General features: G+C 38.6%; 1 protein-coding gene and 2 pseudogenes across 1 annotated transcript; 1 reads left to right on the top strand and 2 right to left on the bottom strand.

Moving 5' to 3' along the window:
• Positions 1-1793: 1793 nt before the first annotated feature.
• On the bottom strand, positions 1794-27572 carry LOC148845893 (coiled-coil protein). The gene is made up of 7 exons (XM_088955277.1): positions 26796-27572; positions 22361-22811; positions 8394-8921; positions 6894-7117; positions 6564-6710; positions 2953-3177; positions 1794-2190 (listed from the first exon to the last, which is right to left on the bottom strand). The coding sequence occupies exons 2-7, from the start codon at positions 22616-22618 to the stop codon at positions 1941-1943; spliced, it is 1632 nt and encodes a 543-aa protein (XP_088811403.1). The 5' UTR covers positions 22619-22811; positions 26796-27572; the 3' UTR covers positions 1794-1940.
• LOC148845895 (transcription factor bHLH35 pseudogene) lies at positions 24548-25059 on the top strand (annotated as a pseudogene).
• Positions 26701-27089, bottom strand: LOC148845894 (mediator of RNA polymerase II transcription subunit 30 pseudogene; annotated as a pseudogene).
• Positions 27573-27728: the final 156 nt, after the last annotated feature.

The raw sequence follows: 27728 nt of genomic DNA, 5'->3' as shown, positions 1-27728 counted from the left end.
GCAACTGCTCGGTGGATAGGATTAAGAAGAGCCAATGAGCCTAGTGTCGTCAAATCACAAGGAAAAAGAATTTTGAAAGCCCAGAACGTCCATATTTAACATGGGTCCAAACACCTCTTACTCTAGTGAACTGAACCGAACTGTATCTATGTAAAATTGGGATAAATTCTAAAAAACTTGTAACCTAAAAATCGATACAAGTGTAACCAATCATATCTTTCCGGCAGAACGGTTTTCCTTCGGAATTTGCAGAAAAGGTAGTAATGTCCTTTTTCAGAAATTTCCTCGGGTGAATTTCTCTAGTCTGCAGAATGCCCATCTTGAGTCAACATTTATCCAAGGTTCAAAGTAAAGTAATCTCTGGATACTGGCAAGCGAACTTGCTGAGAAATGGCCCCCTAAAGACAAATTGATGGTGTCTCAATTGGGAAGTTATTTTGTAGCGGAGACTTGGGATCAAATCCCATCGCCACCAGGGTTGGGGGAGGGGGTATGAGTAAGGGGGCAGGCTACACCAAGGTTCAAAGTATCGACATGTCGGCCCATATCAGCTGATACGTATCGTTCTGGCACCCCACCGATACGCCCCTACAGTGGGTGTATTGGTGGTTTGACCGGTTCAGGGTGTGGTGAAGACCTAAATCGGCTCCTCTGAATCAGTTGGCAAAAAAAAATAAAATAAAAACCACCAAAATGAGCATCGATTCGCCTGATACGCCATACCGGCATATTGGGTGAATCGATATTTTGAACCTTGGGCTACACCCGTTGTGTAGCTTATATATATATATATATTTGAGGATAACTTATTAAAGATATCAAAAAAGGGAAAAGCCCCTCTAAAGATATCAAAAAAACTTGTACGAATAATAATATTCAAATTCAAGAAAAAAAAGATAAAGATAAAGAAAAAGATGATGGAACATAGTGCATAATCCATATGGAACACATCTAAACAAAAAATGATTACTGCTTAATTGATTTATTTACTAAAATTGCAAAAAGAAAACATGGTAGTGCATTTCACAGCTCCCTTCCCCTGAATATACACGACGCAGATTAGGTCTTGTTTTTTCTTTTAATTTTTAATTAAGCCTTCAACACTGGCCTAGGGCTTAGGGTTTCATATCATGGTTTTTAAAAACGAACTGGTGGTCGAACCGGTCAGGGGCCTGGTACCAGTTTGAATGGTCCAAACCGTTCGGGTCGTTCTGACAAAAAATAAAAAAATTTTAAAAATTGGAAAATGGTCAAAACCGTTCGAACGGTTAACCGGCCGGATCAGTGGTTTGCTGACCAAAATCAACGGTTTTGGAGGAAAAAGCGGTTTTGGAGAAAAACGAAACCGGTCAGGTCCTGGTTTTTCCTGTCCGGTTTCAAAAACAGTGTTTCTTATAATATGAACGTGATCCTTGCTTCAAACTCGTACATGCTCATGGCAGTAGGATCTGAACTGAAGACCAACAAGCATCTAAACATGATTAAAACATCCTAGGTGAGAAATGGCAGACATTTAACCGGATGCAGTGCAACAATAACTTGCTATTAGTATTTGAAAAAATCTATTGCGTCCATCCTGCGGTTGTGTGTTCATAATCTTGGTAGAAGTTGATGGGTCTACTGAAACATATTCTCAGTGATTACTTGCACCCTAGAAAATTGAACATTTGGAATATGATTTCAGTTACAACGTAGAATTTTTAAGCTCATAGGGTGACAACGATGATTACATGAAAATATTGAAACTACTTGACAGGTTTAAGAGCCATGAATTTTACAAAGGCATAGCACAATTGGGGAAGGAAAATAGACAATCATAATAAATAAATGAAACTAAAATTTTCATTGTTAAACTCAAAATTTAGATTCTAGAAAAATTAATAGACTTAATCTACAAGTGATGTATGAAAAATCACATTCTGGAGGGGGGAGGGGGGTATTTACATCTCTCTGTTATGCAATCTTTGCTCCAAGAACTCATTCTCCCTCCTGATGGCATCAAGATCAGTTTGTAGTCTATTGATGTCTAAGCTACGAGAGGCCATTGCTGCAAGCTTTGCTTCGTGCTCAGCAATCTCCCTCCGAGCTCTGTCAGTGGCAAGGATTTTCTCTGAGATCTGTTCAAAGCTCTGGTGGAGGCTCGTAAGGAGCCTATAAGCCTGCCGACTCACTGAATCTTTCTTTGCATCCCTAAGACACGAACCAGCAATGAATGATTAAAGATCTTTTTTATGATCATTTTGAAACATTGTAATCTCAAATCAAGAATATAATGGAGCTTTGAGACAAACAACTAGTTGTGAAAGGATAAGAAAATAGTCAGGACAGGCCAAAACTTTATGAATAATAAAAGGGGAAACCTGAACAGAATAGGACTTGAGGTAGATCCACCTAAGACAGTGTGCCAGCCATATTCCCACTTATAGGAGTAGGATTTTTATGTTCTTTTGACAGGTTTGTTTAATAAATGCAGTTGATCTTATTACTGATAGAAAAATCAGTGGACTGTTTGACTGGTCAAAATCACTTGTCTGTTACCAGTTTAAGGCAGTTTAAGGCTCTAAACATACTATTCATGTGAAAAAGTTTTCTATCATAACCCAGTCATTTTAACAAAGATACCGTGCTATGATGTACAAGCAACAGATATGGATAACAAAGATGTCAGAAAACAATCGCAGATCAAAATTGACCTAATGTCAATCAATACAATTTTATATACATTTTTGGATTGCCTAACATGTATTTTGATCTCTTGAAAAGAAAAATGGATAGTTAGAATAATCATGGAAGCTGAATTTCTCTTAAAATGGACTTGAACCCTGTGGAAGGTGATCAAGACTTTCTGCATGTAGACTGGCATTGTACTAAAATAAAAGGACAGCAACCATATTTCTAGCTACCCTAAAATCAATTTCCTCTTATTCAGTTTGTATCATCTCACTTTTGTACCTGAATATGGTTTCATCAACCACAGCATAAGTTCGATGGAGACGGTCTTGGATGGAATTACTCTCTATCTGAAGCTCTCTCGTCTCTTGTAATATCCGCTCAATATCAGCATCTTGTTTCCTACTGTTCTTTGTGATCTCAGTAATCCTCTGAATATAGGATTTTCGTGAAGCAACTTTTGGTTGGTCCTTAAGCTCAGCAGATAGTCTAGAATGTTCTTCCTCTCTACAACCAATGAGAACGCAATAAGTAACAATATCATTAGGATATACAGTGCCAATCTGAAAGAAGCTTCAAGGTTAGTCAGCAACAGCCAACTTGCTGGTAAAATCTCCTGCTACTTGTAGTGGAGATTTGGGATTGGATACTGCCTTTGTTCGGGGTTCTTTTCTTCTTTTTTTTTTTTTTTTGGGGGGGGGGGGGGGGGATGACAGATGATCTACAACCTGTTGTATAGTAAATTTGCCTTAAAAGAGACTGGAATTTCTTATTGATCTCTTTTAACCAAAAAGTAGAGAAGGAAAAAGCAATAAACAGAAAGTCAATGAAAACCCATAGCTCCAAATTAACTAATTGATCCTACTATTCGGATATCACAATAACCCACAGAGACAGGGATTGTTCCATATTATCCAATTGGTGATTGCTCCTCCATGCTTGGGTGGGTTTGTCAGGCTTGGGTTAGGTTGGGCACTTGAGCATGCCCAAGCTACATCCCTATATTTTCCCATTGGAAATGGAGTTCATTGACGACTATAGGCTTCAGATCCATCATATTCATCTCATGAAAGAGGGTCTGGTCTTCTGCTCTCTTTGGAAAATTTCTCTTTGATTTTCATATCTTTATTTTTCTTGGTGTAACTCCATAAATATTAGTGTCTTACACTGTCAATTCCAAGCCCAGATGAGGGCTGGGTCAGATTGGAATCTTGGGAAACAAAGGAAAAAAAACTTTGTCAATCCAATACAATATGAATTATATATCATCTAAGGCAACACTAGGGCATTGTCCAGATGATGGCATACTGCATTGACATGATGAAGTGATAAATTAGTGAGGTTTCACCACTATGGTGTTCTTTGTAAACAATGAACTACAATGAACCCATCTGCAGTGGTAAGTAAGCCAGTGTTCCTACACCTTGATGGATAAGTGCAACTGTGCAAGTAAAGAAGGCATATTATTTTAGCAATATGGACCTTTGACTAGCAAGAGGATGGAAATAGTGGATACAATGGAAACAAGATGAATTACCAGTGTATTTAGAAGAGATGAAATGGAAAGGGGATAAAGCTAATGAGATTGACAAATATAAAGTTTGGTACATAGGGATGGTCACTAATAAAAATAGGGTCAGGATAATAATAGAAAAGGATTTCAAACATGAAGCTGTACATTTTAATTTAAAAATAGAATCATATTAATTAATTTTATCTTTGGAGAAAAGATAATTAAAATAATTAGTGTTCATGTGCCTCAAGTAAGATGAGACAAAAGCACTAAAAAATTTGGGGAATATGTATTGGAAGTATTTAAATGGTCATACAGGGAAAAAAGATGCATAAAGCATAAAAGAAATGAGGCAGCGGGATACCATTTTAGATTTTGCAGGAGCATAGATCTTGAAATAACAAATATAGTCGCATACTTCAAGAGGAAAGTTTGACATTTAATCACTTTTAAAAGCCAATCTAATAAAAGAAAATAATTTTTTTATTAGAATAATATAACGACTAATGTGAAAAGATCACAAGGTTATCCCAAGTAAAAGTCTAATTATACAAAATAGGTTGGCAGTTTTAGATGTTTGTATTAAAAGATGGATGAAAAAGGAAAAGAAGAAAAAGAAGAAAGGGATTGGATGCCCTAAACTTAGGTGGTGGAATAAAAAAGGAGAAAGTAAATAAAATTTAAGGGCAAATTAAAAGTTGAAAAAATGGAATGTAGGGAAAGAAATTAATGATATGTGGTTCAAATAACAAATTGTATTAAAGAAGAGGTTAAAAAGTCTTTGGAAAATCAAAAGGTTAAAAAGTCTTTATTGAGGAAAGTCAACTGGCTCACAAGAAACATGACTGTTACCCCTCTTTGGGTGGGAAGATCAGCAAATACCTTAGTGGATGGGTTAGCTAAGCAGGGGGCTTCAAGGGAACATTTATTTTGGGCTGCTCTTAATTTTACTTCGGACTATTTCTGTTTCAATTTGATGTAATACTTTATTAGAAGAGGTAACAGCTCGTGTCTCTTTTTGGGTTTCCTGTATTGCCTTATTACTTCTGGATTAATAAATTATTTTCATTCATAAAAAAAAATCAAAAGGTAAAATACCTGCATTGCAATTTTAGTAATAGTAGTGCAATGGTAGTCCAATTAAGACTGATGGTTAGGAGATACCCAATAACTGCTTCCACCTTGGATTAGTCATCCATAATGAGGAGGAAATTGAATAAGGTTATGCCTATAGAATTAGAACAGGGTGGTTGAAGTGGAAAGGTACATCTAGTATAAACAAGTGATAGAGGGTCGGCAGGTGAACCAGCCCTAAAAAGCAAAAAGACATATACATAAAAATTGTAAATACTACACTTTTTTTTGATAAATTAAATACTACATTTTTATCATCAATTAAGTAAATTTTGTCAATAAAAAAAAAAGATACATCTAGTAATGCTATGTTATCAGTGTATACTAATGGGATTAAAAGGAATCTCTATAAGATGGCTACAGAACCTTCAACATTATAAGAAACAGAGTGCTGACCAGTCAAGAAAGAACATATTCCAAAAATGAGTATAGTTGAGATGGATAAGTGGAAAGACTTAGAAAGAACAGAATTAGAAATAAGTACATTCAAGAGAACCTAGGAGTAGCCCCAACTGGTGACAAGATGAGGGAAAGTCAGTTAAGATGGCTTTGTTCATGTGCATAGAAAATAAATGACTGTACCAGTGGTGAGTGGCTGAAGGCTCTAAAAGAGTAAGTGTGAGACCAAAGAAAACTGGGTTAAAGTGGTAAAAATTGAGACTTACAACTTACAATTGGACAGACTTGTTTATTTCAGCATAGAAAAAAAAATAATGGGAACAGGATAGATCAAGAGAAAAGAGTAGGAAGAAAGTTTCAGCAAAATAGAAGAGAGGGAAGAAGAGAAAACAAGAGGACAAGAGAATTCTGGGAGGAACAGATTGGGAGATTCAAATTGGAGTCCCGCCAGAATTTATACTCTTATAATGTGATGTAATATTACATAAATACCCCCATAAGGCCCATGGACCCACTAACTGACTTAACAGGACCAAACTAAATGGAGAAAAGTAAATAACAACTACAGAATCAATCAGGTTCACATAATACTTATTTTCTCAAATCTCAACAGATGGAAAGGCTTTTGATAGAGCACATTGGTGGGACAAAAATCACGTAGGCTGTAGCTGACCCTATATAGCTACTAGGGTTGATGCTGAGTTGAATATTTTTCTTGGTGAACCGACGATTTCCATATCTTGAAAAGATGGTATGATTTCCTTGATCATAAATAAACTTTTTATGGAATCCAAACTTGACCAAGGAGTTGAAGACAGGTGCAACACTTTTATTATAGATGAAATACCTCTTTTGAATTTCAGAGATGATTTCTTGTGTCTGCAACTCAACTTCTTTCAATTTTTTGAGCTTGTCCAGAACCTCTGGTGTTTGAGCATGGAGCGACTCCTCCAGGCTTCTCTTTTTATCCTCCAGAGGTTTATTCAAAGCATCCCTGCAGTAAATGTCAACCAATGTATCCTAAGACTAATAAACATGGTAGCAAAGAGAAGCCTGTAAAATTGCGATCTGTGACTGCTCAAAACAATCATAGGTTTGAAAACCTGTGGCTTAATAAAACCACTACAAACTTCATGAAACTAAAAATGATGGAAATGAACAAACAAAAAGGTCCTACCATTGCGATCCAAGTTCGACAAGATCATTTCTTCCTGCTAATATTCGCTTATTGAGATCTTCAACGTACAAGTCAATAGGTTTTTCATGATCAGTTGCCATTCCTACCACTGCTTCAAGTACATTATATTCATATTGTAGACACTGAGATTCTAAAACCCTTGATGACAACTCCTCCAATAACATCTTTCCTTCACTGTGCAAATCCTTAATCTGGTTTTGTATCTGTAAAATGATCAAATACCAAATTTTTTCCATAGGAACTTTTACCTGATCTATTAAAGAATTATTCTTGCTAGAAAATGATCAAAATACCAAATTTTATCTTTGGATACTTGGACCACATAGTGTGCATAAGGGACTTCCTTTGGGAAGGTCGTGATGGTGAGCACATCATCTGCTGGCTCGGGATACAATTTGCAAGCCCGAAAAAGCTGGATGCTTGGGGCTTCGCAGCTGAAAACCCATGAATAAAGCATGTCTCTGTTTAAGTGGCTTTGGAGATTTGGAATTGAGAGGGAACATCTCTGGCAGAAGTTCATCAGTGATAAATATGGCACTGCGCCCTTAGGCTGGGATACCCATGTTCCATCTCAATCATATGATTGCAATCTATGAAAGGAATCGTGGGACTTTGCAAGGATTTCAGAAGACACAGTCAAATGGAGGCAGGTAGTGGAGTTTTTTTGGAAAGACAGGTGGTATGGTGAAGAGGCTTTTGTGAGGTTTTCCCTTCTGTTTGCAATTGCTACCAATAGGGATGCCACCACCTGAAATTACTAGAATCCACAGAAGTGGGTGTGATTTGTTGCCCCCAGTTCAGGTGAAACGTCAATGATTGGGAGGGTGGAAGATTTCTCCAGGCTGATGGACCTTTTTTGCAGAGCTAGCTTACAGTTCACAAGGTCTGATCACAGGCTGTGGTGTGCTGTTTTCAATCAAATTGCACTATAACAAATTGGAAATTGGAGAGTTTCTGCAGTTTGGTTGTATGGGATAAGGCCTTAACGAGAGAGAATCTATCTCAAGAGCCATGGTGATGGAGGTTATTTGTGGACTGTGTGGCAGGGAAGGGGAGTCAGCAAGTCATCTATTTATCCACTGCCCTGTTACCTCAGGCCTCTGGCATTATTTGCTTCAGTTGTTTGGAAGGCAATGGATCCCTCAAGAAAGGTTGGATGAGCTGCTTACATCCTCTGGAATCTCACACCGTTGGCTATCTGTTGGGATCTCTGGAAAAATCAAGGTACTTGAGTTCTTGAGCTCAAGCCTCTTCACAGTACCATGGGCTTGACTTAGCATATCTTCAGTCCAATTAGGGGGACATTTTGCTATCTTAGGGTTTTCTTTTGGATGTAAAGTGGGGTATGGTGTAAATTCTTTTTGCCCCTTCTACCACACACTAATAAAAATACTTTGATGCCATTTATCAAAAAAAAAAAAATCTATCTGAATTAGTTCATTCATCAATTAAATTTTACCTCCTTTAAAATAAGTATACCTTGGATGAGTGCTCCTGAAGAAAAGCCAGATTCTGCTCAAATACAGTGTAGCTATTGGCTGGACTTTCTCTGACTCCATAAGAAGCCCCTTTTAAGTTTCCAGATTCTTCTATTGACTCCTTGATATCTTCCGGTCTTCTGCATCTCTCTTCCTTACTAGACTCTAGCGACCCTTCTCCAGATATGCCAACAGCACCTTTCTCAGCCTTATCTCGTGGAGCCAGGCAAGCATCAATGGGCCCATTAACAGAGAACTCCTTATCCACAGGACATGTAGTCTCTACCACCTCTGTCTCCAATTTCAGATCGTTTAATCCAGTTGTAACAATTAGCTGATTGAGATGTAACCTTGGATTATCATCCTTTTCTACTGTATCCTTCAGCACAACTTCTAATTTATTGTTTTCTGATCTTATTACACCATCAATTTTCTTGTTAGCATTTTTCCCATCTTCTGATGCTTCAGATAATCTCTCCACCAAGAACCTCACCAACTTATATGAGTCCTCTTCAGAAGGATACAGGAACTGCGGTAAGCAACACATATTTTCTACTTCTAAGAAGCATTTAGAACAATAAAAATAACAACCAAAATTAAAGGAATTAGCAGGAGTTCAGTTGCTAAAAGAATAAAAATGCACCTATGTCAACATATAACCTGCATCCAAGTAAAGTTGGCATAACTTAAAAGAAAGAAAAAGAGAGTGATGCCAATATTTCTTTTACAGGGATGGAATTTTCTAATAATGGAAAATTTGAAAATATATCATACTAAGACTTTGTGGTTGTCAGAGAATAAAAACCTATTCAGGCACCTCACCTAACAACTTAAGCTTTTAGGTTGAATGGTTGCTTGAGATGATATCAGAACATGTTTGACCAAGTGGTTTAGTGTCATTTTTTTATTTATATTTAATTTTGTCAAGGGAGACTTCTTTTAAAGACCTTATTAAAAATGGTTTATTTACATTATTTATGATCAGCCACTATGTTTATTTTGTATCATATGTAGGTTAAAGAGTCATTCTAAAACTTGATTATATCATCTTAGGCTTCTATTGTATAAATAGTAATTCTATTGTTTTAGGTACCTATATGGTATATATATATATATATATATATATATAGACTTGTAATATATCTAAACTTTTTTTTCACAAGTTTGTAAAATATAGAAATAATCTTACAATTCATGATTTGATTCAATTCAACTTTCACTACAACTTATGATACAATTATGATTTTCAAAACATTGGTTGGGGGTTCTGAAATTTTGGGAAATTAGGCATCCCTCTCTCATGCATTTAAATAAAAAATTGTTAGTGTTCAGTCTGCCTGTTAGATTGATAACAGTCAAGGAAGATAGAAGGAGAGAAAGAGAGAAAGGAGAAGAGCAGAAGAGAAACAAGGAGAAAAGATTCTGGTTTGAATGAGAGAAAAGGTCCACTCTCCCATTCGGCCAGATGTATTTTATATTACTAAAATAATGTGGAAAAGTCACATATGCCCATACTTAAGTTAGGGAATTAAATCTAACATAAACTTACATATCAGCACCTAAACACAAGCACAAAGACAAGGGCTGCAGTATGTTGGACATTGTGGGAAGAAAGAAATTCCAGGATATTCTCAAAAACCCAAAGAGGAGCAGAAGATCTGAGGGCTACCATACATATTAGGGCGGTACAGTAGCTGAAATATTTGGAACTATTCACAGATTACACTGTGGATGACATGTTGAGGAAGTGGGGTGAAATTGAAAATTGCGCACAGACCAAGTCAGTAATGAATGTGGCTTGGACTCCCCCACCTAGTGGATTTTTGAAATTAAACTTTGATGGATGTAGTAGAGAAAATCTGGGGCAATCGGGGATTGGAGGTGTTTTTAGGGACGAAAATGGGGTCATCTCTGCCATGTTCTCAGGCCCAATTGGAGTGGGTGACTCCCTTAGAGCTGAGATCTTTGCAGTTATGGAAGGAGTCCGGAAAGCTAAGGAGTTGAACATCAAGAAACTCATAATTGAAGGGGATTCGAAGGTGGTGATAGGGTGGCTGACTAAAGGTCAAAATGGTTTATGAAATACAACAATGAGAGGAGGAAATTCATGTGGCTGGTGCGGGAGATGGAAGTTAGGACATGTTGGGTTAAAAGATCGGCTAATCCCCTAGCTGACGGTTTAGCTAAACAAGAGGCAGAAAGGGATTCACTGTTTTGGGCTAAGCTGTAACTTTAGTGTCTTCTTTTATCTTTTTCTTCTTTTTTCCTTTTATGAGGCTCTTTGTGGCTCTTAGAAGATAAGTGTGTTTGCCTTCCTCCTGTAAATTTTCTACTGATGATTTAATGAAAGTGTTATTGATCAAAAAAAAAAAACAAGCACAAAGACAAGATTACCCCAACATACTTGACACTAACACTCCCCTTCAAGCTGAAGAGTATATATCATATAATCCCAGCTTGTTACATATGTCCACTCTCCCTCGACTCAGCCCTTTAGTAAACAAATCTGCCCACTGGTTCCCTGTGTTGACATATGTAGTGTCTATCACTCCACTCAACACCTTCTCTCTAACAAAGTGACAATCAACCTCTATGTGTTTGGTTCTCTCATGAAACACCGGATTAGAGGAAATGTGAATTGCAGCCTAATTGTCACAGTAGAGCTTCATTGGAGTATCAATAGTGTACCCCATCTCCTGTAGAAGGTTCCTTAGCCACACTAATTCACAAGTAGTATGTGCCATAGCCCCCTTTAAATACCTCACAATCCTTATAACCACATCCTAATGTGGAACCAGAGGTTTTTGCATGAACTGACTTACCACACTAACTGCAAATGAAATGTCTGGCCGAGTGATGGTTAGGTAGTTTAGTTTACCTACCAGCTGCCGGTATCTGCCAAGGTCTTCAAACACTGCACCCATATCACTGCTCAGCTTAGTGTTTGTTTCCATAGGAGTTTCAACTGGTTTAGCACCTAACAAACCTGTTTCTTCAAGCAAATCAAGAGCATATTTCCTCTGACACAAGTTAATACCATGCTTGGACCTTGCTACTTCTATCCCCAAGAAATACTTCAATTTACCAAGGTCCTTTGTCTGAAAATGATCCTGTAGAAAGATCTTCAACCTGTCAATGCCCATTTTATCATTCCCGGTAATGACAATATCATCTACATACACCACTAATAGGATTTTCCCTACCTGAGAGTCATGACTGAAGACGAAATGGTCAACTTGGCACTGTTCCATACCAAACTTCTTTATTACCTCACTAAATTTTCCAAACCATGCTCGAGGAGACTGTTTAAGCCCATAAATGGCCTTCAGTAGCCGGTACACCTTACCATCCTCTCCTTGAGCAACAAACCTCGGTGGTTGCTCCATATAGACCTCCTCAAGCATATCACCATGCAAGAAGGCATTCTTGATATCAAGCTGATAGAGGGGCCAATCATACATCGCAGCAAGAGAAATCACAACACAAACTGAACCAATCTTAGCAACCGGGGAGAAAGTCTTTGTGTAATCAATACCATAGGTTTGGGAATACCCTTTGGCAACCAATCTAGCTTTCAGCCGCTCTACACTACCATAAGGTAAGTACTTAACCGTATAAATCCACTTACAGCCAACAACCTGCTTACCAGGAGGAAGAGTGGTGAGTTCCCATGTATGATTATGAGCCAGAGCTGAGAGTTCTTCCGTCGCACGGCACCATCCTGGAGAGGCAAGGGCTTCCTAGACATCCTTAGGTATAACAACAGAGGATAACAAAGAGATAAACTGGCGATGGGAAGTGGAAAGGTGAGTCAATGAAACATAATTAGAAATACGATGAAGGGTACAACTACACTTACCTTTTCGCAAGGCAATGGGAAGATCAAGATCAGATACTGGGGTCGAGACTGGTGTAGTAACAACTGTCGGATCTGTCAATGATGATGAAGCTAGAGGAGGTGCCGGTACATGTGGGCAATGTGTATACACTTGATGGATCGGTGGTCGTTCAACAGGTGGTGGCAACGGAGGCAAAGACTTGGTCACTGTGGGAACAAGAGGAACAGAGTCCACAACTGGAAAAGGAAGGGGAGGAGGTGATGAGGAGGAAGAAACATCACAAAGCCCCAAGAAGAATGGAGTAGACTCAAAGAAAGTAACATCAGCACATACAAAGGAACGTCGAGAGCTAGGGTGATAACACTTATACCCTTTCTGAGTCCGAGAATAGCCAAGGAAGATGCACTTAATAGACTGTGCATCTAACTTGTCCATTCCTGGCCCCAGATTATGAATAAAACAAATACATCCAAAAACTCGAGGAGAGAGAGGAAACGGAGACTAGGAAACAATGTGGTGAATGGGGAATGACCATCAAGGATAGACGTGGGCATCCGGTTAACCAAGAAAAAGGAATTAAGCATTGCATCACTCCAAAAGGATTTGGGAACATTCATGTGATGCATGAGGGACCGACCTGTTTCCAAGAGGTGACGAGTCTTTCTCTCAGCCACCCGTTTTGTTGTGGGGTGTAGGTACATGAAGTCTAATGGATAATGCCATGTTGGTCTAGGTAGTCCTGAAATGATGAAGAGAGATATCCACGGCCATTATCAGAACGAAAAATTTTAATGTGAATACCAAATTGGTTGCAAATCTTAGTATAAAACTTTTGGAAAATGGTAAACAATTCACTTTTTTCTTTCATTAAATAGAGCCATGTCATCCTTGAATAATCATCAACAAAAATGACAAAATATTTATATCCATTGTATGGCATCACTTTATAAGGACCCCAAGCATCTAAATGAACCAAAGAAAAAACTCAATACACGATTATCAACTATAGGACTAAAGGGAACATGATGATGTTTCCCCAACTAACACGACTCACAATCCAAAACAGAAAGATGACTCAATGAAGGAACCAAAGACTTAAAAACTTTCAGTGAAAGATGACCAAATCGACAGTGCCACTGGAGAGGAGAGAGGGACGATTGGAGAGCTGTTGACGTACTTCCACCACCATCAAGATAATACAATCCACCAGCTTCATGCCCTTCACCAATCTTCATCCCTGTCTTGAGATCCTGAAAAAACACACGAAAAGGGATAAAAGGTAATGGAGCAATTAAGAGACTTGGTCAACTTACTAACAGACATAAGATTAAAAGGAAATTTAGGGACATGCAAAATTGAGGATAGGGATACGGGTCCAGGTCAACATTACCAACACCACAAATGGAGGATGTATAACCATTAGCAAGGGTAACAGATTCTGATGTTGAGCAATGAGAGAGGGAAGAAAACACACCTGGAGTTCCAGTCATGTGATTCGAGGCTCCAAAATCAATAATCCAAGGATGGAGTGTGGATGCCAAACAAGCCATACCTGAGTGTGCGAGAGTGGTTGTGTTCTGCTGAGATGTGACCTGTACTAACCTCTCATACTCATCACGGGGAATACTTATCATCTCCTTCCCAGCAACATATGTGGATGTAGGAGGTACCTAATCGGCTAAATGGCTCTCCTGTCTGAAGCTACTATCACTGGTTATGGCATGATTGGCCCAAGTTGAAGGTGGACCATGCAAGTCATAGCAATACTTGATGGTATGTCCATCCATACCACAGTGTGTACACCTCCTTGGACCCGAACTACGTCCTCTGCCACGGGCTCCCCCTGAATCTCGACCTCCAATACGACCACCACCACGGTTATAAATAGGTCCACTACCACCACTCTGGCCATATGCCGGTCTACTACTACCACTACGGCCAGATTGAGCTCCCCGAGCTCCACCTCTAACACCACGTCCTTTGGATACTACTAGGGCCGATCTTTCGGAAATATTAGGGTTCTCGGTAGATCCAATGGAAATCCTCCTGAGTCGAGGTGCTCTTCTAAGGAAGGGAGAGCTCCTGGTATCTGAGCCCGCACTGGTTCATATTCAGATTAAACTGAGTCACATCAAGTTGTTCTCTCTGTTGTTGTTGAATTTTGACAACAAAAGTGAGGGGGTGATAAACATTCAATTCATTACGAATGTTTCTCATACTAGCATAGTACTCTTCAAGACTCTGATTACCTTGTTGTAGATTAAAGTATTCCTGGTACAACTGATATACTCTGGTTGTGTTGTCTTGACCCGAATACAGCTTCTTAGCATGGTCCCACACTTCTTTGGCAGTATCAAGGAACATGAAATTTACACTAATCTTGGGTTTCATACTATTCCATAACCATGTGATGATCTGTGCATCTGCCTGCTCCCAATCATCACACTCAGGAGAATCGGTGGAAGGTTTTTCATCCCTTATGTGCTTCACCTTCTTCTTTGCCTTAAGAAAGACTTCTACAGATTTGGCCCAAGGTACATAATTTTCTCCATTCAGCTTAATGGAGGTCATTTGAACATTTAGGTAGTTAGTAGGGACCATCACACTAGTCTTGCTATCACTGTTGTCTCCCATTGCTGAAATCGGCAAACTGCACACTAGATCACACTACACCCTGATTTCAGCACTTACTACTACTGCAAATTGCACTCTTTACACCACAAACCCAACTCCATGACTGTCGGAAACTTCCCAACACTGTTTGAGGAACCCCCCCCCTTCGAATCACACTGAAGGGTGCACAAACCCTAGTACACTACAATCTGAAATCCCACCATACAGTCTGAAATAGACTTCTCATTTGATTCACCCCAAAAAAAAATGCATAAAACCTCTTACCAGATCACCAAAAAACAGACCACACAAGACACCCACTGCACCACACGAATCAACCCTCTTCTCTTCATCGATTAGGGGAGGACTTCTTAGAAATTGCAGCAACCGACCACAAACACCACAACTGGAGGCATAACAACTTCCAAAGGAAGAGGGCGATCACTCCTTTTCAGCCTTGTCCCTTATCTCTAGCTGATGGCGAAGAAAATAAGATAAAACCCTAGGCTGGGTGCGCAGATAACAGAATTCTAGGCAGATCTGAATTGCTCAGTTTAGCTCTGATACCATGTTAGTATTCGGTCTGCCTGTTAGACTGATAATAGTCAAGGAAGAGAGAGAGAGAAGAGAGAAGGAGAGAAAGAGAGAAAGAAGAAGAGCAAAAGAGAAACAAGGAGAAAAGATTCTGGTTCAAATGAGAGAAAAAGTTCTCTCCCATTCGGCCAGATGTATTTTATATTACTAAAATAATGTGAAAAAGTCACATATGCCACTACTTAAGTTAGGGACATTAAACCTAACATAAACTTACGCATCAGCACCTAAACACACTCACAAAGACAAAATTACCCCTACATACTCGACACTAACAAAAATAAATAAAAAAAAAAGCCAAGAGTATTGGTGATACTGAGACAGACCGATACCCATCTTTGGAAATTAGGCATATCGATATCTTGATCCATGGTTACACATGGATATTGGAAACAGGGATCCAACTCTCCCTTTCCTAAAATCCCAGGCACAATTATGGGTAAGGTTATCTCATGTAATATGTTTATATAATGTTTTTGTATCAAGTTTTTTAAGCTAAATGTTATTTCTGAAGACTTATGTCCTGCTAAGCATTATGCCTGACAGTAGTATAGAGTACATCTAGAAGTGTCAATACAGTATCTGGTAAGCATTATGCCTGACAGTAGTATGCTAGACATGTGCAAGGATCCAGGTATCATAGTGACAAAATAGTAATTTAAAAGAAAATGGGAAAAGAGATATAACTTTAGCCTACTCCAAAAATAAACATTATCATGTCAAGTTACAAAAAAGCACTTCATACTTTTCCAAAATAATGATACTTAATCTTTCTAGCCTTTTCACATAGACCACCATAAGCAAATTGTCATCAGCAAGATCCTCATGAATTATATTATTTATTGGATGGAAAAAGTTGATAAAATATAAAATTATTTTCAGAACAATTGCAATAAGTATGGTTAGTGGTGAAGGGAATGGCTTGTTCAATGGGGATGGAAAATTGAACAGTGTTCTCTTATCTTTATTCTCCTTTTCTATTTTTTTCCTTTTTTTTTCTTTTTCTTTGTGGGGAGAAGTTGGAGAACAGGTCCTTTAGCCTCTTGAACTCTCTTTTCATTGCAAACTTTGGATTTAGAAGTAAATAAAAACTTGGAGGGAGATTCAAAGATAGTAATGTAGTGAAAGGGGACTCTCATGTTGTAGTAGATTGGCTGAAAAATAAATTAACAACAACCAGATCTTGTGGCAATATAGGGACATTACCCTCAGAAACTGGATCAAATTGGGACTTAGGGTTCAGAAGGGGTTTGAGAGACAATGAGTGTGATTCTCTCCTTGTCCTTTTGTCAAAGTTGGAAATGGTTTACCTGGACCATAATGGCCTTGATAATAGAATTTTGTATCCAGCTTCAGATGGTTTGTTTTCCTGTTCTTCTTTCTTCAACATACTTGCCCAGTTGGATAGTGTGGGGGGTAAACTTCCCTGTAAGAGAAATATGGTGCAAACCAATTCCTCCTAAAGTACAAGCTCTTTGCTGGGAAATGCTCCTAGGGAAGGTAAATACCTGTGACGTGCTACAGAAAAGAATGCCAAACATGTGCCTTTCTCCTCATCTGTGTTCTTTGCCAGGCTTGTGGTGAAACCCTTTCTCACTTACTTCTCTCCTGCTCATTTGTTTATTGTATTTGGGACTATTTCTGTTCTCTCTTTGGTTGCAGATGGGCTCCCTCACAAGACGAAGTGCGCCTTTTCATCCCAACTTTCCTGAGGCAACAGAAGAAAAGGGGAAGATGTATGTGGAAGGTAGTACATGCAGCCATGGTTTGGTCTATTTGGGAAGAGAGAAATCGGAATGAAAAATGCAAATTCCTTAGGAGGTGATTGAAGCCATTAAAATTAGATCAGTAGATTGGGTTAAAACCTTGGAACTGTTCAAGGCATGGATGACAACTTAAGAAATTGGAGAGAAGTGGCGCTCTCAGAATCACATAGAGAAATTATAAGAATGGAGTGGAAACCACCAAGTTTAAATAAAATGAAACTAAACTTTGATGGTACTTTTGGCAACCCAGGAAGAGCAAGCATAGGGGGAGTTTTTCGAAACCATCAAGGAGTAGTAATGGCCTTGTTCTCAGGACCAATTGGTTTTGGTTACTCGATTCAGGCTGAATCAAAAGCACTGTTGCAAGGACTGAAGCTTGCTGAACAATTAGGGACAAGAGAGTTGGAAATTGAAGGAAACTCCCTTCTGATCATAACATGGGCAAAGTAAATTGAGTCAGCACCTTGGAAACTCAGATTCACTTTTAGACAGATTGACCAACTTGCAAAGAAATTTAACTCTACTTTTAGATGGGTTAAAAGGGAAGCAAATGGGTTGGTGGATGTGTTAGCCAAGAAGGGAGCTGATAGACCATCCTTATTTTGGGTATTGTTGCAACTTAATTTCAATTATTTAAATTAATAAATGAATTTCTTTTCTGGTATATATATATATATAGGCACATTATGAGGGAAGTTATTGAATCCGCAAAGGGAACTAAGATATGCACTCAAATGGGTTCCAAGGTCAGAGAACTGTTTGGCTGATTTGTTAGCCAAATGAGGGCTGAACAAAAATTCAACTATCTTGGGAAAATTTATTATAATGATAATGCAACTTGTAAATTATGGGGTTAGGTCACACTGACTTGCCTAACAAAATTGGGAATCTATCCTTTTAATGTATATGTCGCATACTTTAGTCCATAAAATTTTCAGTGTTTTTTTTGGATAACAAATTTTCATTTTAACCAATAAAAAGACTAGTAAATCCCTTTATATAGGGAAAGCTCTCTTGCTTTTGAAGGTAATTAGTGGCTTATTTGGGGACTGGTTTGTGAGTCTAAACCAACTTTTTTTCAGGGTTAAAGCACCAGCATGCTCCTGCATCACATCCAGTGCTTCCCTTTCATCACAGTCTTTTGAAGAAGCATTGCTAAGATGCTCAGATATAGATACAGGCATGGATACAGATGTGAAAAATATGGATACAACTCCCCATTTCTTAAGATCTTCAATATGGAATTATCGATACAAGCATGATTATCCCATTATTTGTTAATACACTAGAAGGGACCAATGTGATGCATGGGTTTGTGTTAAAAATGCCCTATCAACTTGGGAGGGCTGAGTTGGGCTTAAGGTCAACCCAAGCTCAACCCTAACAATTGGGTCTTAAGGCCTAAGCTTTGTAGCATAGACTTGCAGACCACCATAGACCCAGTTAAGTGTATCCGACTCGGTCTAATAATTACCCCAAGAAAGCATGTATTAGGAGATTCCAGAAACATCTTATTAAGGAAAATATAAATAGGGGTCCCATGCCCAAACAGGGACCCAAGACCCAAATACAGATGAGGGATCCAGATCTCTCTCCTCTCCTCCCCTTCTCTCTCGTACCATCGACACTCCCTCCTATATTCTCTTTCAGTTTCTCTCCTCTTCCTTCTCTGAGGTCATTGGCAAACTGTGGAGAACTACAGTGGCCTGATCCCTCACTGGAGGGGATGTAGTGCAGCCCCTCCAGGGGTTCGACCATTTTTGTCTTCCTTAACCCCTTTTCCTTTAAACTTTGGGAGACCTTTGACCACCACTGGATTGAGCCCGAGCTCAAGACCTATCTGTCCAACCCAGGACCAGCTTGAAATGAAACTTGACACAATTGGGTTGGGCTCAAGTTGGTCAATTGAGATCAAGCAGACCTATTAGGCCCAACCCAATGTATTGAAAATTTGTCCAAAAACCCATTTAGAACCATTAAATAGGAATCTTATATATTTTTAATATATGCAAGCATGCATGCATATTCCTTTGGGCTAGAGTTGGGCCGACCCAAGTTGCACCCCTATTGGTAGGGGCCCAACTTCTTAAAAAAAGCATCTTGATTGAGAATAAGGAGACATGCTAGGTTGATATATAAACTGATAATCCATGTTTGTTCTCTTTATTCAATAGGAAAAATCCAAGAAAGGAAGAGGTGGTAAAAAGAGAACCAATGAAGAATGGGGGATACTTGATTCCATGTCCAGAAGTATAAATAAAGAATGTCAGTTTACAGTTACTAGAAAACTAGAAACTAGACAATAGGAAACTGATTCAATCAGAATTTTACTGTTACAATTTGATGAGACTGATTGATAAAAACAAGTATTTTGAAAAGTTTCTTGCTTATAGAAGACAATGGGAAGGCCAGAGATAACGGGAGATACCAGAGTCATGCACAGACTGTAAGGCCACAACCACAACATAGATTGGTGAATACTTGATTCTTTTGACTGTTTCTCAGTTTGAAAGTAAATAGATAAGCTTCCACTTTATCTGTTCTGCAACCACCTTACATATCAACCCCATGAACCACATTTGGATTTTGGTGACCATGACCAACAATTCAAAAAAAAGCATCAATGGAAGAGATGAATAGCAACCACAACCATAAGATGACATCTGTAGAGTTTCATGTTCAGCTAGGATTTCATGGGCTTTGGTAAATTTACCAGTGATCAACCTGATCAATATTAGTTATGGAGAGAGTAGTCATTGTGTTCTTAAAATTACATGCTAGGAGGGGACTTGCCATTTTTACAGTTTTCTTCCTAGCTAAATAAAGTGCTAAAGCAGGGGGGCTCACCATTTTTACAGCTTTTGACAAATCAAAATTATTTACTGCATTTGTTAGCTTTATGAAGAGAGGTAGGTCCCTTTAAATTTTTTACAGGGCTAATTTTGTCTCCCAAAAAAGTATTTTTCGTCTTTCACTGATTTAAACATTATTTTCTAAATCACTGGTTTTGTCAATTTTGTTAACTTTGTTGAGAGAGAGAAAGATCAACTATTATTTCAAATACATTATATGGAACTCTTGAGAGAGAGAGATCAACTATTTATGCCTAGAAAAAACTCAGGAGGATGGCTGAGTGCAAAATGGGCAAAAGAGGATTTCTATATGGGAAGGTTGTCATCCATGCTGTGTGGTAGTGTATCTGGGAGAGGCATAATAAAAGAACTTTTGAAGACAAATGCTCCTCTTTGGAAGATCTAAAAGGGAAAATTATTTTCCGAGTCAACTCCTGGATGACAACTATAAAGCAGTTAAGAGGCATCTCTATAGGAGATTTAGAAATAAACTGGGGGCAGGTTTTGAGTTCTTCATGCACAGCTGCTGCTCATAATGCTTCATTGGTTCCAAGACCCTTAACTGAGTACATTCTCCAGTTTGATCGCTGTTATGTTAGTCTGTCAAGCCTCAGGTGTCAGGATTCTAAATTATATTGGGGATCTAGTTTGGGCCTTCAGTGAACCAATTGGAGAGGCAGAAGCTGTTGAAGCAGAGGTTCAGGCCTTGCTGGTGGGTCCGAGGACCATGGTGTCTCTGAACATTTCTTCAGTGGTGGTGGAAGGAGATTCTAGGATTGTTATCAGCCGGATAAAGAATTTGCAGGATGGGCCTTGGAGATTTTACTCATCTATTTTTAGATAGATAAAATGAATTTTATTAACCAAAGTCATATCCAGTACAAGTATCTCTAGGAGAGGCACGAGATGTAACCTCTCCCCTCGCAATAAAAACAATATGAGCTTACAATTGAGCCCAATACAACAGATCGCTATTCACACCATGCTTAGCTAAAGTATCCATATTACAGATTCCGGATCTTTCAACCACCCCACTACCAGCATAGAATCACCTTCGGTCATCAAGTTCTCCACTTCAGCTCATTTGCAGTAAGAACTCCCTGAAAAACTGCTAGCAACTCAACTCTAGTTGAGTTCCCCGTTCCCACTGGTCCTGAGAAAAGAGAGAGGACATGTCCTTGGAGATTCATTCATCTGTTTAATGAAATCAAGGAAATCTTGTCTTAGGTGATTTGTTATTTCAGGTGGATCCCAAGAGAGCTGAATGGTGTGGTAGATGCTGTAGCAAAATCTGGGGTTGGCAGGGACCCCTTTATAGTGATTCTTTGTTATCTTTGTAAATGTTGGGAGGTATTTTTTGGGGGGCTGTTCTGGTAAGGTATATTGCTTATATATCCTGTAAAACCTTCCCTTTTTTGCTTAATGAAAGTAAACTTCTTCTCAGAAAAGTAATATTCATGAGGAGATGGCTTAGTAGAGGAAGGGTTTTTAGTAAATTGAAAGCAGAGTAAAAGACATTTTGGGTTAACTAAGTAAAGGCAATCATATCCAGTGTCGCATGAAGCATATATCTTTCCTGGCATAACCACACAAGTACAGTAAGCATGTAGAAGTATTTTGGTATCATAGCGCAGTTGTTCCTCCATAGGGGATTATCAGCATAAGTTGAATAGTCAGAGACAATGACCATCAATGAATAGGCACAGCCATTGAAATCGAGTGAGTGGAAATTAATGGTAGCCCTCAGGACTTAAGGGTTTTGGCAGTTCCCGAGAAGTTTGTAATTTTCCAACAATAAATAAAACAAATAGAACATAAATAACAGAGTGGGAATTAAGTAAGCAACACGAAGTCACAAACCACTATGCTTCAAATAGCACACTAGGCCTAGGTCTGATATAAGTTTTCTTATTGACCTAATGCATCCGCTCAATACAAGATAACATGGTCTACCGCAATAGGTTATACCTATAAGGTGCAAAAGAGACTCCTTTCTTTTGTATGTCTGTCCTTCCATTAGTCTATAAAGTAAAGCAATCATATCGTATACTTTAGTGAGAAAAAATTTAGATTTACTTCCCTTCCCCGATTCGAAGTGTTATTACAGAATTCACTGCTGTATGCGTTCAAATTGTTGATAAAAGGGAGAAGTAGCCTATCTTAATTGTCTTATTCGGTGGGACATTTCCATACACTTAACAATAAATTTCGAATTAAGAATCATAGTCCCATCATTTTAAACAATGTAAATTCACTAAATTCTTCCGATACTGAACCGAGATTTCAAACATCATGAAAAGGTACCTGATTGAAGCTTATATCTCCTCTGTAACCAACACCTTTAATGGCCGAAGCAATCTCTGCACAGATCTTGAACCGCTCGGCCATTATATCTGGTAAGGACGTTGGGAAGGATAAAGAATCGTCGATCAGGTGAAGCGATTGAGCACAGATCGAAACCAATGTGCCTGGGTTGAGATCTTGGACCGAAGAAACCCTCGGAGGAAGAGAAACACCCAAGCTGCCGAGACTGTTCAGTAGAATTTCTTGAGCTTCGTCCATGGCTGCGTGAATTTTCGTTTCTTCCACGACAGATACAATATTTACTGAATGAACAGTACCAGAACTTATCAATCAGCTTCAGCTCTGTGAACTGTGATAGGCTCTTCTCTGGTTGCCAGTTTGTTTTGAGATTGCTTGTTAACTTGAGGGACCCGTGCGATACACGGACTTACTTGTTGTCATTCCTCACAACCTTATAGTATGGGAAATAAAAAAAAAAAAAAAGGATATCTATAGTTTCAACAAATAGTTATTATAACAACAAATAGTTATTATAACCTATTGCTACTTATACCTTAATCTATGATGCAGAAAAAATATGGTATGGAAAGAGTTTTGATCAAAGCCCACCCCCAATCCATACCCATATCCATGTGAAGGTGGGATTTGATCGATGTTAGGGATGGCAATTTTCCCATCTCCGATGGAGATTTGATTTCTTTGACCCGTCGAGGATGGGTATTGTTTTAGCGGGGTGGGGATGGGGACGAGGGGGACGAGGATTAATAGGAATTCATGATCAGGGTCGGGGTTAGGGATGGGGATTGAGGTCCCCGTCCCGCCCCGACCCCACCCCACCCCCAGTTATGTATGTATCTATATATATTATTTATTATATATATATATTATTTATATTATATATTAAATATATATTATTATATTCTTTATAATATATATATATATATATATATATATATCAAAACATATTTAAAAAGTTATTTATAATTTAAAATTTTTATTTATTTAAGTAAAATTAATTTTCAAATAAATACTATTATCTAAAAAATTTTAGGGATTCAAGTCCCTGTAGGGAACCCATCCCCGACGGGAATCGGGGAGGGGGAATATCATCCCCACCTCCAAATCCACCCTGTTGCCATTCCTAATCCATGTCTCCGCTATAACCAATAAGGCAATAAGAGACCTTACCAACCAGCTGGTTGGCACCTTCATAAACTTGGTACCCATTCAGGTGTTATTTATCAAAATTTATGGGTGGGTTTTGATGGATCAAAATTCTTTCCATACCATAGATTTTGCCTTTTTCAAAAGGTTCATTCATCATTCTAACAAATAAAAAGTGAAAGGTAGAAATATCTTTTAACTATTAATTGAATTTTCAAAACATGTCATTTTCCTTCTTGTTTTTTATTTAAATTTCTTAAACTATTCCTATTGTTTGTGAAATTGACTAACTCTACTCTTAGTGTTTAGTTGTTGTCTTAAGGTCCCCTTAAGTTTTTTGACAATTGTCTAAAAGTTAATTTTCTCTTATACTCCATTCACATGTGACCTCACGTGAGTGGTACTTATTTTGAAATTCCTAAAATAACCTTATTATTCACGGCCGTTGTTGGAAGTTGCAATGGTGGCAGTGATTTTGGTATCGTCAACGCAAGCGATGGCACTTCCGAACGGCAAAATTTGGTGAGAAGGAGGTGAAGAAGGTCGAAGGAGCTAGTCCCGGTATCGGCCACTGGTTTCTTGGATGAGAACACATTCGCACATTGCCCTTTCGCACTCAAAGTCGTGGAGAAATATAGCTTCCGCTGCAAATTTCGACGCTGATTTTCATCCTTGTTGTCCCGTTGGGAGGTTTCAGTTCATTCCCGTCTCAACCACCCTTTCCGAAAAAAACGAAGAAAGAAGGAGAGAGAGAGAGAGAGAGACAAGGGATTTGTTCACTCTCTATAATCTGAGTATAGAATTGGTTGGGGATGGAGCAATTGGAGGAATTCCTGATGCAAGATGAGGAGGGAGTCCACTTTTGGCCGGGAAATGTCACCGCCGCCAACGATATGATTTTGGGTCTTAAGGAATGGTGGGAAGCTGAGCCTCCCAAGGTAGACAAGGAGTCAGATCTATTTTCTTTCTTGGAGGAAAATGAATATTCGTGACCCCACAACCAGCATTCGGTGAAGAAGAAGATAGCAATAGATTTTCTTATTGTTCGTTCCAGGAATTAGTGCAAGAACAAGATCAGGATCGAGTTTTACTTGAGCAGGAACAACAACAGTTACTAGAAGAGCAACTTCTACAGCAACAGAGCAGTGGAGCACTGGGGCCGGAGAGATGGAGGACGAAGAAGAGGAAGAAGGAAGTGATAGCAAGAAACAATATGGAATAAATAGTAAGAATTTGGTTTCAGAACGCAATCGGAGGAAATAATTGAATAAGCAACTCTTCACTTTCAGGTCTTTGATACCCAACATCACAAAGGTATGCTTTCTTCTTCTTCTTCTTCCTGTAGTTGTAAACAACTGTGTTTGTGGTGGTGACAGATGGATAAGCGATCGATTCTCATTGATGCACTGGCGTATCTTCAGGGTGTACTGCAACAGACAGAAAGAGAAATGGAGAGAAGTAATAATTTGTCATTGGATTTGCTCTTATAATCATCCTCAGGCGAGGATTCATGTTTGACCATTATCAATTTTTAGAAACCCTCTCCTCCTTGGGGAGACTAGTTTAGGCACCTTGGGGAACTTGTCAATCAAGTCATCGTAGAGTCATAGTAATAACACGAACCAAGTTCCGTTTGAACCTCACGGGAACTCGGCCACCACTGTTTTATACAACCTGGCTGGGAAGATAGTAAACGTGTTCCACAGTCAACCACCATTCTTCTATATTTGCATTTGGAGAAAATTGGAAATCAGGGTTTTTCATGGGTTAGGTTTTATTTTGAAAATTTGATGAATAGTGAAGGACAAATTGGAGTAGTTTAAGAAATTTACCCTTGTTTTTCTAATTGATATAAAAAAGGAAATAGTAACCCATGTTTTATTGACCTATGGAAATCCAATCATTTTCTCTAATGAAGCAACCAATGTTTCACCTCTTTAACTCAGCCAATGTTTTAAAACGTAGAGGCGTGATGCGAGGTATTCCACTACCTAGAGGTGTAGGGTGTAGTTCAGAACGCAAGAGGCATAAGCCTCCTGAGCACTAGGGGCAGGGAAACGAATGGATTTAATCAACTTCGCTTCAGCAAGATGGAAAAGCTGTTGAACTAGGCTGTGGTTCCAAGTTTTCTCAAACTGTAAGTCTTCTTAGATGATACTAGGAACTATCCTGTTCTGATAATGGAACGGATTCTCACGAAGTTTGTTATCCATAGTCATCAAAATCTAGGGGTCTGAGAATAAGTTCACACTCCAGCCATTTCCAATCAGCCACTTGACTCCCTTTATTAAGTCTTCCCTAATCATTAAAATGCTAGTCCAAGTGTTGGATGCTGAGGAGGGATTACTAGAGGTCCAAAGATTTTTGCCATGTTTGATATATTTTTTTCGTAGAATTAGGGGAGGCCACAAGCCAAGCTTCTCATGAGCTATTCAAGCTCGACTTGATTCAATTTAAACTTAGCTTCGAGCTGAGCTTGAGCCTGATATATATAGGCTCATTTGCTAATTGAGTCGAGATCAAGCCAAGTGAAACTCAGCTCGTGAGGCTCGTGAGTCTAATCGAGCCTAGTATAATAAATAAATAATTTTTATTACATACATACATACATATACAAATACATATATATATATATATATAATAAATAATTCTTATAATTCTTATTTTGTTTATGTAAAATAAAATATTTTTTATATGTATATTTCATATTTTTATATGTATAATAATAAATAATTTTTATAAGGGTAAATCTCTTAAACTACCCCTATTGTTCACGAAATTGACAAATTGTACCCTTACTATTTGTATATCGTCTTAAACTACCCTTAAGTTTTCTAACAATTAACATATCGGTAAACACTAATGAAAAAAAATGAAATATCGAATCTGCCCTTCACTATTCATTAAATTTTCAAATGAAAAATTGTGGTTGGGATTTTAGCATTTAGCGGTGCTGGATGCAGCTACTGTTAAAAGTCTCGGATGCAGCTGCGATCGAGCGTTTTATTGCAATCAACGGGGATTGAAGACCTAATACTTCCCTAAAGCACTAGTGGAGGATTGTTAATGATCATGTAAATGAAGGTTAACGATCTTGTAATCAAGTTTTTATGAATCATAAGAGATTTAATGAGTTTCTTTATAAGTTTGATTTGTTTTTCTACTTGGCAATTCCTCTATTGCTATAACCAAAGCAACTAAAATGAAATATGAAAGCCAATGGTATCTCGGAAGAAAGAGAAATCAAAGGAATCTAGGGTTCTTGATTTACCTTCCAGGAGTTGGGAATTGCAGAAATAATAGAACGAAGAGAAGCAATGGAAGATTTGTGATGAAGACGAGCCTCTTCAAGAGAACCACCACCCATTTCTGAATGATGAGATGAATCAGAAGCATCGCCACGGGAAGAATGAGCTATGGGCCACAACGCTGGGTTACAGAGTTCATCGTTCATGGATGAAATGATTTGAAAGGCTGCTTCAATTGTGTTCTCTAAGTGCTTCAACCCCTCCACCACCAAATCCTGTGTGCTTTTTGTATTTGATATCACACCTTTCTCTTCCATGAGCTTGGTAAGTTACCAGTCCTAACGTACCTAGATCTATCTAGAAACCTACTTTCCAGGGCAATCCCGTCGGAGCTAACCAAGCTGAACCTCAACAAATTCAACCTCTCGGACAACAAGCTGAGCGGAAAAATTCCTAGTGGTTTTGCTTACAATGTATACGCGGATAGCTTCGTCGGGAACCCTAATCTCTGCAGTATGGAATTAGTAAAACCATTCTCTCAGTGCCCGAAAGCAAAATCCGCCACCGCCTGGTTTCTACTCGCAGTTTTCGCCTATTCTGATTCCTCTATTCCATGGTAGGTTCGATTGGAAAGGGATGTCGAGCTAATCACAATGGGGGGTGAGGAATGAGACCAGAACTAGTGGGGGATGGGATCGTAAAGCTTCCCCAAAGCATTGGCATCGACAGTGCAATTTGTCGTTCGGAAGTTGTAGTGGCGACGACGATACCAAAATCACCCCACCGCTGCAACTTCCAACAGCGGCGGTGAACAATAACGGTATTTAGGAACTTAAAATAATTAGCACTCGTGTGATGTCACATATTTGACAGAAAATTAATGACAATGAGGTTTTAGACAATTGTTAAAAAACTTAAAGAGTAGATTAATACAATATATAAACAATAAGAGTAGA

This window comes from Nelumbo lutea, chromosome 7, assembly GCF_056320005.1.
Source record: "Nelumbo lutea isolate HS-2025 chromosome 7, American lotus-T2T, whole genome shotgun sequence".
NCBI lineage: Eukaryota > Viridiplantae > Streptophyta > Magnoliopsida > Proteales > Nelumbonaceae > Nelumbo > Nelumbo lutea.
The sequence above is the reverse complement of the archived record's forward strand: the minus strand, read 5'-3'. Positions and strand labels throughout refer to the sequence as shown.

Coding starts and splice junctions, on each gene's coding strand:
- LOC148845893 (XM_088955277.1), bottom strand. CDS start 22,618: ATGGACGAAGCTCAAGAAATTCTACTGAACAGTCTCGGCAGCTTGGGT. Junction 6,711..6,893: donor GTCGAACTTGGATCGCAATG/GTAGGACCTTTT, acceptor CATTTACTGCAG/GGATGCTTTGAATAAACCTC. Junction 2,191..2,952: donor GTTGATGAAACCATATTCAG/GTACAAAAGTGA, acceptor TTCGTGTCTTAG/GGATGCAAAGAAAGATTCAG.